Genomic DNA, 13,533 nt, shown 5'->3' with positions numbered 1-13,533 from the left:
TTTGCTTCTTATATAACTTAATTCATGGTCATAAATTCTGTATCTCACTCTTAACCTTCCGTTAGTCGCGCGGTCTACAATCGTAGACCACTCTCCTTTAAGTGGTCACTAATTGCAGAAAATTGCACATACGCCCCCATCCCGCTTAGTAGCTGTCACCAATACTTCCAACTTACTCTGTAGTTTGCTAAACGCCGCCGATCTGTTTGCATTATTTTTTTTATCATTATTCAAAGAGACAACCGTAGACCGCGCGACTAAGCGCGTTCCAGTTTTTAGTTGTATATATAAAGCTAATATGTAGCCTGCTGTGTATATAAAGCTAATAATATAAATGAAAAAGTTTCAAGAAGCGACTTCATTAAGAACTTAACATGGGAACTAATCAAACCGCAAATTGAATATGGGTCAACTATACATTCCCTGCTAAGAGAACTTAGACGACGAGCTCGCGTACTGCTCGGAGTTCAAGAAGTCGTACCCCCTCCCCCTAATATTCCAACAAATTACGTGGGACGATGTTGTATTTGTGCACGAATTTGCAATATGTCAACAAGAAAGGCTTGCCAAAGATGTGACAAATTTGCATACAAGGATCATCTCAGGGATATTTGCACTGAATGTTTTGACGGACTAAAATTGTGCCACTTTTACCATTTAATAGTTTTGTTCTTTTTTTAATTTTTAATTCTATTCTTTTTTATTCGTCCCTCTTGGTCATTCAATAAGTTCAAAGATAAAAAATATTTGTGTTTTTACTACTATTTGTGTTAAAAAATATTGAGCTTTTTTTTGTGACCATTTTCATTTACTTGCGAATTAAGACCCAAAAAATCATGACCTCGTTTTAATTTTACCACTGTCAAAATGAGAAAGCCATGGAACAAAAAATATCTAATATCAAAGTACGGACATAAATAAACATGTTATTAACCATTAATTTGTTAATTTTGTCAAAATCCGGTATTATACGACAAAAAGCTATTGGTCTACATTCGTATACCGCGCTACTAAGCTCGTCAGCAATAACCGCGCGCGCGCGCCTAACGTACGGTTAAATAAAATTGGTCTACGTGTACCTTCAAGAACCACCCGTTCTTCCACGAAGTCATTAACCGTACAAACTATGGTTTAAGTTCCTATCTCTGTAAAACTATTAAACTATTAAATTAGCAAACACATTATCTCCGCATATAAATTTCTTTATGAACGACTTTACTGAGTTTTCCAAACAATTACATTTATATTTAACTTAATGTTTTAATTTCAGGACTGATTTATCAATTACTGTTATTGTCTTCGTTCTAAGATAAGTTGTATTTGTCAATTGCAAAATGTTTTAAATATTTAGATTTTATTACTTTATATTATAGGACTAGCTCTCAATTGTTAAATGAGAGTAATAATTTTATTATTGCTTATTGTGTATTTACCAATTTTGTACTAGATCTTATTTTGAATTGTTGTTCTAGTTTGTGTGACATTTTAATTGTATTATGTACTAATGGACTTTGGTCCGTCAATAAATAATAAATAAATAAATTATGGTACGTTAAGATGGATCAATACTACAAAGTACAGACTAGCAGATTAGTGAAGAAGTAGTACTCGCATATGTCGTATTTGGAGAACATTAAAATCATCATCATCAACAGCTATTACATACATCGTCGAATAAAAGCATTCCTTACATATATGTTCATTCATATCTGTTTGCTGTTTTGTGCATCCATTCGTGGCCGGCCTTGATGTGCTTGATGTCATCAGTCCATCTTGTTCGAGGTCTGCCTCTACTTCCTTATTTCGACTGTTCATTTAAATGCACATGAAAACATTTCGTTTACATTTTTATTTCTTTTATTTAAATGTAGTATTATTAACTCTTCTTCCGCCTCCTCTTCTAGGAGCAATAAAATGATTGCTTTGATTTTGTCAGAATTCATTTTTCTACGTACATAATATACCCTTCGTGAGAACAAACGTCAAACTGAAACTATTTTGAGAGCGACAGAATGAATATGCTAACAAACCGACCCAGTCAAATCTGCCGTGCGTCGAGTACAACAGATTCTGCTGTACGCGTATGCCGTGCGTCGCTCACTGTTCTAACAAACCATGGCTTTAGCTTGCCCTAGATCACCATTCGAGAATTCGCTTCGTGCAAAGGTTGTCTTCCATTCTTCTTATGTGTCCTTATATAGAATAGAAATATGCTTTATTGTCATGAAAAGTTGTACAATTTTATCGACAAAGCTTATAAAAAGTCAAGAAAACAAAACAATAACAATCCAATTTACTAAAATTACATAGATCGTCAATATTTTTATAATAATAATAATAATGAAGTTAAACAGAAATAATCAATTGCAAATTTTAACAGATTGCAAATGCATAGTCTACCTAGTAATTAATATGTAAGTTTAAAAGTTAAGCTGCTGCATGTGACACCCAAATAGACAAAAAAAAAACTATAGAAATACTATTTGTGCAAAGGGTACTGTAATTTCTTAGTTATTGATTAAGAAAATCTTCTACTGAATAATATCGTCTTTCAGATAGGTAGGCTTTTGTCAGTTTACGGAATTTGGGGAAAGATGCTGCAGATTTAAGTTGTAGAGGGAGATGGTTGTAAAGTTGTTTTGCGGAATATACTATAGATTTCCTTACTAACTTAGAGGACGGGGTCGGCAAATAGACGTCAAACGTAGAATTTCTCGTGAAGTAGTCATGATTAGGTCTTGGTGGAAAGACATGTAGATGTTTACAAATTAAGCAAACAGTTTCTAAGATATACAAAGATGGAAGGGTTAAAATTCCGTGATCTTTGAAGTAACTTCTGCAATGTGTTGTTCTTCTAAGGCCAAACAGATATCTTATTGCTCTTTTTTTGTAATTTGAAAATAACATCGAATTGGGCATTTGTACCAGAACCCCAAAAAGGAAGACCGTAACGAAGATGCGACTCGAACAAAGAAAAATATGTTATTTTGGAAGATGCTAAATTGAGTTCATTGGAAACAGATTTTATAGCATAGCAAGCTGAGGATAGTTTCTTCTTTAACAAATCGATATGGTGGTACCATTTAAGGTTGCTGTCTAAAAAAATACCAAGAAATTTTACAGAATAAACGGTACTGATCTGGCTGTTATTAAGAGGTAAGGGTTGAAGAGCTCCTTTATAAGACGATGCTACTGTTTTATCTACGATAAACGAGTGTAAATTAGAGTCAGACTAGGTTTTTATTGTAAGTAGATCAGAAGTTATAGTAGCATGAAGAGTTACAATATTTAAGTTGCTTTAAGTGATACTGGTATCATCAGCAAAAAGAAAGATTTTTCCTTCCCAGTTTCATTTTAACATGGCAATCTTTTGGATCACATCTGGTACTTTTGATCGTCTCCTTATCTCTTCATTGGAAGTATAATAAAACATTATATCCAGTATATTAAACCATTAAAATATATTGTTAAAAAAGCCTTGTTATTATACTGACTAACATTATGTAGTTCATGGTCTTTCTTCAAGATAACCAACATTTAAGTATAACCACATTTATGAATAAAAATATTTTTAAAAATATATACAATTTTTATTCAGTTGCAATGCGATAGCAAAACAATCTTACTTTTCAATTAGAATACGGAGTGCAGTCCAGTCCCTTGAACCGCGATTTTCGGCTCTTATTGGAGCCTTCATCGGAAGGAACGTAGGCACTGTTCTCCATGAACAAAAAATATTTCTATTCACCAAAAATATTTTTATTCTGGCTTCTTCTTTTGGTGCCTATTCGTTTAGAACAGTGGTTTTTAATATTTTTGAGAAATTAATTACAAAATACTTTCTATTATTTTTGGTACCACCTAACTGAAATACCTATCTAGCTAGGTAATCTAATTAGCTATAATATTGGTGCTGATTTGGGCTGTTTTTGCGTTTTGTGTACCACCGCAAATAATGATATGTGCCACCAGTGGTACATGTAGCACAGATTGAGAACCGCTGGTTTAGAATATTAGTGATAATTTTGGCCATACAACAATTTGTTTAAGTTTTTTTAAATATGAGTTTCCTGTTCTGCAAATTCCTCGCTTTACGAATACTTTGCATTTGAAAACGTTTTTCAATGGCTTTGAATTGTCAATCGGCATTTGCACCACACTGTTGGGTTGTGGTGTGGGGTACTATCACTTATGGTTCACGATCAGCTATGCTCTTCGTCAGAGGGAACACGAGAGCTCGACTCTACGTAGCAGAAATTTTGAAACCTCACCTTATAGCCTTCAGATGATCTAATTTTTCAGCGGAATAACACAAGACCACATATTGCGAGAGTCACCATGAACTTCATTAAACAGTTTGGAGTCAATATTTTCACCTGGTCTCAGGGATCCACGATTTATCTCTAATTGAACACGTGTAAGACAGGATGGAACGGAGACTTCTTAATTTAAAGTTTCCTTCTCAAACTTTGGGAGCATTTCGAGAGAACTTTAATAATAAACTTAGAAAATCAGCTAAAAAATCCTACTATCAAAATTCGTCTGGGAAGCTCTAAAAGTGTTGCAAAAGAAACTTGATCCAATAAAACTCACACAGTTCAATCATTTTCCCTTCCAAACCCTGAAAGTCTAAACGAATACTTCGTTAATGTGAGTAAAAATATAACATCAACTATTTTGCCGCAACCAGATCCAATTTTCTACCTTCCTAGTTCAAGAAAGGTCTCGAATTCATTCTTTTTAAGACCAGTCGATAACTCTGAACTGATCCAAACAGTCAATAGTATCAGAAGCAAATCATCCTGTAGTACTGATGGACTGTCTATAAAAAATTTCTCTAGTCTCACAGAAAATGTGTTGAAAATCCTCGTCACACTAATTAATGATTCCTTCGAAAAAGGTAAATTTCCAGAGTGCCTAAAGACAGCCATTATTAATCCTCTTCATAAGGCTGGTGAAAAATCTAATGCTTGCAACTATAGACCTATTGCCTTACTACCGGTGCTTTCCAAAATTATTGAGAGGCTCATTAAAACTCGACATATGTCCTTTCTCGTTGATAACAACATTTTATCACAAAATCAGTTCGGCTTTTTAACTAATAAATGTACCACTGATTCCATGCCATGTTTTCTGTACTACATGAGGTTTACCAAGTACTAAACAAGAATCTTTATACTACCACTGTTTTCTGTGACTATGCCAAAGCTTTTGATTGCGTAAATCAAAATATTTTGATAAAAAAACTCAACTTCTACGGAATTTAAGGTATTTCTTTGAATTGGTTCCAATCCTACTTGGATAATAGGAAACAACTGGTTAGAGCAAATGATACTGACTCAAGTCTCAAAAATATTATATGTGGTGCACAACAAGGTTCAGTATTAAGTTCTCTACTTTTTCTTACTTTTATAAATAATATCACTAATTTAAAAATCGATGTAAAAATTTTCCTTTTGCTGATGATACTTGATGATACAGTATCACTTGGAGCAACTCAACTATTGCAACTCTTCATGCAACTATAACTTCGGATCTACTGACGATACAGACCTGGTCTGACTCTAATTTACTCTCTTTTAACGTGGATAAGACAGTAGCATTATCCTATAAAGGAGCTCTTTAACCTTTGCTTCTTAATAACAGCCAGATCAGTACCGTTGATTCTGTAAAATTTCTTGGTATTTTTTAGACAGCAACCTCAAATAGTCCCTTCATATCGATTCGTTAAGTAACAAACTCGCCTCAGCTTGCTATGCAATAAGAGTTGTTTCAAGGGAAATCAATTTAGCGTCTTCTAAAATACCATATTTTTCGTTGTTCGAATCTCATCTTCGATATGGTCTTCCTTTCTGGGGTTCCGACAAAGCTGCTCAATCGGATGTTATTTTTAAATTGCAAAAAAGAGCAATAAGATATCTGTTTGGCCTCAGAAGAACTACACATTGCAGAAGTTACTTCAGAGATCACGGAATTTTAACACTTCCATCTTCGTATATTCTAGAAACGGTTTGTTTAATTCGTAAACACCTTCATGTCTTTTCAGCAGGGCCTAACCATCTCTACTCCACCAGAAATTCAACCTTTGATATTTATTTACCGATCCTGTCTACTGAGTTAGTAAAGAAATCTAGGTATATTATCATCAGCAAAAAAACTATACAACCATCACCCATTACAACTTAAATCTACAACATCTTTCGCAAAGTTCCGTAAAAGATCATATTATTCAATAGAAGAATTTTTTAATGAATAACTAAGAAAATTGGGTTTCATATGCAGCAGCTTAAACTTATTAGTTCCTAATATTGATTTTATTTGTTGATGTTCAATTTGCAATTTATATAAATTTTGCAATATGTATGTATATTGTTTTTGTTTTTGCTTTACTTTAATATTCTTATATGTACATTCTTATGTACATATACATATATACATCTAATATACATATGTACATCTTTTATGTATATTCTTATAATACTGATATTGACGATTTATCTAATTCTAGTAAATTGTATTTGTTATTTGTTACTGATATTTTTTGACTGTATGTAAGCTTTGTCCATAAAATTGTAAAATTTTTGTGACAATAAAGCATATTTCTATTCTATTCTATTCTACACTCACCGGCACAAAATTCCGCCACCCAAAATTTTTGATTAAGTTTGACAATCTATAACTTTATTATTTGTACTTCGATTTTCAAGATTCTTACATCAGTTTGTAGGTACATGTATTGACGTCGTTTTTTATTATTCCGGTAACAAAATTTTTTTGCTTAAATGGCATTATACGGGGGTGAACGGAAGCGTTGTATTTTCTCTTAACTTTAAAAAATTCTGTGGAAAAATTTTTTATTATCCTGGAAGTATCACAAACGTTCTATTTTTTGAATTATCCAAATATCTCTTTTCTTGTAAGAGCTGTAAATAAAAACACTGCTTTGAGGGTTTTTTTAATTAAAAATATCAAACTCACTAAAATTAAAAAAACAAAACAAAATTAACAACAAAACCAAACAATTCAATAGCGGGTATGTCCACCTCTTGCAGCAACGACTGCTCGCAATCTGTTTGGCATCGAATAAAGATTTGTTATCCTTGCCTTGGGAATAGCCCGATATTCCTTTACCAGGGCCATAACTGTATCAAATTTTCTGGATGCCTAGGATGACGGCGAATAGCTTTTTTAATTCATCCCATAAATACTCAATATAATTGAGATCTGGGCTGCATGCGGGCCATTCTAATCTTATCAATCCAACCTCTGTTTTATGAGCCAATCAGTGTTTTTATTTACAAAATATGGTACAGCTCTTACAAGAAAAGAGATATTCGGATAATTCAAAAAACAAAATTTTAGCGATGCCTCCGGGATAATATGACAGGACTATGAAATAAAACCAGCCCTTCCATTTTTCCACAGAATGTTTTAAAGTTAGGAGGAAATACAACACTTCCATTCACCCCCGTATAATGCAATGTAAACAAAATTTTTGTGTTACTGGAGTAATACTAAACGATATCAATACATGTGCCTACAAACTGGTGCAAGAATCTTGAAAATCAGATTACAAATAATAAAGTTATAAATTATCAAACTTAATCAAAAATTTTGGGTGGCGGAATTTTGTGCCTGTGAGTGTAGAATGGAACGAGATACCCTATGAGGATATTGACGACCTAATCAGAAGCGAGCTCAGGAGTATGTAAGAATGTGTTGCACATCAAGGTGCATCAGCACATTATTAATTGATTTACCCCTGTAAGTTTTCAGGGTGTTAGGATTTTTATGTCCCTTCGTATAAATATAAATTAATTTATTTCCATTCGTAGTAAGAGGATATGATACTTATATTAATATTATTTTTAGGTAAGCGCTTAGCACACTTAGCCATTGCTGCATGTTTGTCGCATGTTCTATTAAAATTTAGTATTGGGAAATGCGAAACTACCCCTGATCCAGTTGAATTTGAACCGAAGTCTTTCACCATACAATCAAAATGTGGACTTCCAATAACATTAACTCCAATATCATAACATTACGGACTTCTGATAAAGTTAACTAGCCTTTTATAATAATGTCACAAATATGTGTAATTTTTATACAAAATTATAATTAAATTGTCTACCCCACTATTATACCTATCATCGTCAATGCATATTTTGAAATTATGTATCATGTGAAGTGAAATTTTTTCTGCTACAATCCTTAGCCCCCTTAGTTTCATAGGAATATGATTTATTTTCCGAATTCGATGTTTTAAAGTGTCATATAAATGTTCGATCGGATTTATATCTATTCCGATGGGTGAGTTGCCGGAATTTAATTAAAAATGAATATAATAAAACGAACGGTAATTTTATTGTTGTAACGAAAATGTGTTTCGTTTAGGTCTCTCGGACGAAAGGGTGGATGTTAGCGACGACCAGACCCGATGCGTTTGCCTGCCGAGTTGTTACTGAAGAAAAAAACCACAAACGATAATATGTTTGTGTTCCTCTGACCAGCTGTCAAATAAATCACTAGGTCTGGCGTACACTTTTGCAGTTTTAAGAAAAACAATTTCAACTGCATTAAGTGAGTTGTTGACACAATAATTGTCTGATAAAGTACTTAATTAATGAGGGTGCAGCTTGTTGCACCGCACAGACGAAAAACAGATGTGACAGGGTAAAGCCATGTCTCTTAACATTTGTATTTAAATGTGCATTTCGAATGACTAAGTTGTTTCGCTTTTGAAAAAAATATTAAAATTAAAATTAGCGAAAATAGTAATTAAAGCGTATCGCTATATATCTGATATGGGCTATATATGGTGGTCAATATATCAAGTATTGGAAGCATTTGAAATTTGGACATATCGAAGAATGCTGAGAATCTCCTGGACAGACAGAATAACCAATGAAGAAGTATCAAGGAAAATGGAGAACAGCAGGGAGATACTGGATTCCATCAAAATATGGAAACTGCAATACTTGGGTCATACATGAACGTGGTGACAGATATGAACTCCTAAAATTAATATTGCAGGGAAAGATTCAAGGAAGGTGCATCATAGGTAAAAGAAAAATGTCCTGACTGAGAAACCTTAGAGAATGGTTTGGAAGCAGCTAAACTGAACTCTTTCGGGCTGTAGTGTCAAAAGTTAGAATAGAAATGATGATTGTCAACCTTCGTCGCGGAGATCGCACGTAAAGAAGAAGCAACAAGCAACGTAAGGACGTGCGTTAATATATCTGGCAAATGACAAAACATGATGTCGGGTGTCATTCACCCAATCATGTCCACAAGTTTGATATGTCCTTTCCAAGAAATACCCTATATTTCTATGATACCGAAGGGGGGAGGGGGCTAAGAATTTCAGCATAAAATATTTCACTTCACATGATAATTTCAAAATATATGCAATATTTTTGCTCATGAGTGTATATTGTATAACACTACAAAATTTTGTTAAAATGTCAGGAATGTGGTCTGCGGCTTAAATTAAAGTTTTGAAATTCGAACTTCAAAAACGTCAAAACTATGTACAGAATGAAGAGTTCCCAATTACATAGGCTCGGATCAGTGTTTAATTATTTGAAAGAAAACGAAACATTTCCTAAATCAAAATCTGCATGAGGACAGATCTTATCCAACAAGAAGACATATTATTATATTCTTAACCTTCCGTTACTCGCGCCAATTTCTTGTGATCGAATACTCGCGCACGGTGCAGAAGACCGAGTCCAAAAATATGGGTCAGCAATATTTAAAATTTTTTGTTTTTTTGCAAAATTGTGTACAATTATATTATTTAATGAATATATTATCACAAAATTTTGTAGATATGCGTTTGTGTCAATATTATATTACTTTAATCCAAAGTAAATTTGTTAATCATCATCTTCATACGTTTCTTCATAAGTAGATACTTCCTCAAATAACTTTAATAATCTTTGCTTCTCCTTCTCGTAATCCATATCTAAATATAAATAAACAAATATATAAATATTGAAAATAAGAAAATGATCTTAAATTACCTTACTAATTAAAACTATCGATTTCTGATTTAAATACAAAAATTTGTATTTAATACTCACAATGTTGTATTTTAATGCACAAATACTCGCACCCGGTGTACCGCACCGTGTTGCCTAATAATAAAATTATGTGTTATAGGTAATGGATTTTGGCAAGAGCTATGACCTTGAAAATGTCACAAAGAATATAACTAACTATCTCTTTTTTTACTCCGGCTGTTTAAAGACTTTTACAATATTTTAGAATCGAAAATATTTAGTTGTTATATTATTAAATTATAGTATGTATTGTGGAATGCCATGGCAGAACTACGCATTCCAAAGAAATTAATAAATCTCACAAAAGCATATATGTAGACGGATCTACGAGTGATGTAAAAATTTAAGGAAAATTGCCGACATTCTTTACAATCAACAGTGGCTGGTCTCAACAGGGAGATACCTTATCCCCACACCTCTTCAACATGAGAGCGTATTGTGCTCTCATGTTGAAGCGAAGCGTATTGGAGAATATTGGAGAGTATTGTGAAGAAAACGAGCACAGAAACACTCCTTGCATAATATTACTTTATCCTCACATCATATTATAACACAAGGGCTTCGCACTATACTGGCTTTTGCCGATGATAAATATACAGGATGTCCCGAAAAGATTGGTCATAAATTATACCACAAATTCTGGGGTCAAAAATATGTTGATTAAACCTCACTTACCTATATACAATAGTGCACACAAAAAAAGTTACAACCCAAGTTTACAAAATGAAAATCGATTTTTTTTTTCATATATCGAAAACTCTTAGAGATTTTTTATTGAAAATGGAAATGTGGCATTCTTATGGCAGCAACATCTTAAAAAAAAATTAAAGTGAAATTTGTGCACCCCATAAGAATTTTGTGGGGGTTTTGTTTTTTTAGCCCTCCCAAACTTTTGTGTACGTTCCAATTAAATTATTATTGTGGCACCATTAGTTAAACACAATGTTTTTAAAACTTTTTTACCTCTTAATACTTTTTCGTTAAGCCAGTGTTTATCGACATATTTTGAATATTTGTCGAATCCCCCACATATTTGTATATGGTCAAGTACGATTATAGAGACCTGTTAATAATGTGAAAATTTATTTATAATTTACATTTTAGGTATATTTTGAAAAAGAAGTCACATCTCGATAAAAGATGACTTGTCAAAAAAAGACTAAGAGACAAAAAAGATTTAAAATCACTGTGTTTAACTAATGGTACCACAATAATAGTTTAATTGGAACGTACACAAATATTTGGGGGGTTTAAAGGAACAAAACCCCCATAAAATTTTTATGTAAATATATTAAAAAAGAAGCCGCATCTCGATAAAAACTGGCTTATCGAAAAATTACTGGGAGGAAAAAAAGTTTTAAAAACGTTGTGTTTAACTAATGGTACCACAATAATGAATTAATTGGAACGTATAAAAAAGTATGGGGGGGATTAAGGGAACAAAACCCCCATAAAATTTTTATGGGGTGGACAAACTTCACTATAATTTTGTTTTAAGATGTTCCTGCCATAATAATGATACATGTCAATTTTCAATAAAAAATCTCTAATAGTTTTCGATATATTGAAAAAATTCGATTTTCATTTTGTAACTTCAAAGGGCTGTAACTTTTTTTATGAGCACATTTGTACTAAGGTAAGTTAGGTTCAATCGAACTATTTTTGACCCCAGAATGTGTGGTATAATTTATGACCAATCTGTTCGGGACACCCTGTATAATAGGAAATACAACGATAAGTATCAAGGACGACTTTATTAGACTGGAAAATACCGCAAAACAAATAGGCCTCCGAATAAATAAGGATAAAACAAAATATATGGCTACAATACAACAACGGCGGGGGGTTACAAGGTCCTAAGGGGGGGTTACAACTACTGGATGGTCTCTAGCGGGTATGGTGTTAAGCGTATAGAGTTCAAAGTACATCCCAATGGTGGGGGTTATAACCCCCCAAACCCCCCCTGGTTACGATTATGCAATACAAACGGAACAGCGAGACAGAATAGGGCAAAACGTTACAATGGACCAGTACAACTTCAAAAGGGTTCATTAGTTTAAGCATTTGGGAGCTACGATCACCTCTGTCACCTCTTCAACAGAGATTAAAAACAAGATACAAAATGCAAATCGCTGTTGGTTTGCGTTACAAAAAATAATGGAATCCAAAAATGTATCCAACTGTACGAAAATAAGAATCTACCATTCGGACCTATATATAATGACGCAAGCCTGTGAAATAAGGACAATGACAAAACAATATGAGAACTGCTTGAAAATCGCAGGAAGAAGAATTCTTAGATGAATATATTACGGAGCAGTTAAGGATGGCACCAGAGAACTTTACAAAGTGAGAACCTACCAGTAATTGGAAGAATTATACAGGGTGTCCCGAAAAGATTGGTCATAAATTATACCACAGATTCTGGAGTCAAAAATAGGTTGATTGAACCTCACTTACCTATATACAATAGTGCACACCCAAAAAAGTTACATCCCTTTGAAGTTACAAAATAAAAATCGATTTTTTCCATATATCGAAAATTTTTAGAGATTTTTCATTGAAAATGGACATGTGGCATTGTTATGGCAGCAGCATCTTAAATAAAAATTAAAGTGAAATTTGTGTACTCCATAAAAATTTATGGGGGGGTTTTGTTCACTTAAACCCCCCCCCCCCAAACATTTGTGTACGTCCCAATTTAATTATTAATGTGGCAGCATTAGTTAAACACACTGTTTTTAAAACATTTTTGCCTCTTAGGACTTTTTCGATAAGCCAGTAATAAAAAAAGGACTAAGAGGCAAAAAAGTTTTAAAAACACTGTGTTTAACTAATGGTACCACAATAATAGTTTAATTGGAACGTACACAAACGGGCAGTGCCTATCTCGGCCCAAGAAACAGGTAGGTCTTTTAAAAATGTACCAAGTCGGCGCAAAGATTAAAACTGCCCGATATAAAATATACCCAGCTCGGCCCATGAGAATTGTTACAATCAAATAATTTTATATCTCAATGGAAAAAAACACATTTATAGAATAACTTTATTAAATAGATATATAATTATACATAGTCCAATAAAAATAAAAGCTAATATCAAAAATTATAATAATTTGATAATATTTTAACATATTCTAGTTTCGATAACATATGGTTGTTGTATTCATTAACTTTTGTGTTAATAAAATCATGGCGCTTTTTTGAATGTATATTTATAATAAATTAAAAATATATACCATTTTTATTCAGTTGCAATGCGAAGGTAAAACAATCTTACTTTTCAATTAGAATACGGAGCGCAGTCCAGTCCTCTGAATCGCGATTTTCGGCTCTTATTGGAGCCTCATCGGAAAGAACGTAGGCACTGTTCACCATACCCTAATTGACTAGCCTCGAGAGTTTTTCCCACCCATTGCAACCGAAGTGAAGGTATTAGGTGACTAGCGTCATCTGGCAATTGAAAGATG

At 33.2% G+C, this 13,533-nt stretch overlaps 1 protein-coding gene across 1 annotated transcript in view; it reads left to right on the top strand.

Moving 5' to 3' along the window:
* The window catches only part of LOC126889532 (cytochrome P450 6j1-like), a 32,800-nt gene extending 22,971 nt beyond the window's left edge, over positions 1 to 9,829 (top strand). Inside the window, exon 5 of the mRNA XM_050657884.1 lies at positions 7,873 to 9,829. Coding sequence (XP_050513841.1) covers positions 7,873 to 8,039 — 167 coding nt within the window. The 3' untranslated portion in view covers positions 8,040 to 9,829. The remainder of the gene's footprint in view (positions 1 to 7,872) is intronic.
* The last annotated feature ends 3,704 nt before the right edge of the window (positions 9,830 to 13,533 follow it).

Source organism: Diabrotica virgifera, chromosome 8, assembly GCF_917563875.1.
Source record: "Diabrotica virgifera virgifera chromosome 8, PGI_DIABVI_V3a".
NCBI lineage: Eukaryota > Metazoa > Arthropoda > Insecta > Coleoptera > Chrysomelidae > Diabrotica > Diabrotica virgifera.
Note: the sequence above shows the minus strand (reverse complement) of the source record. Positions and strands in the feature narration are given on the sequence as shown.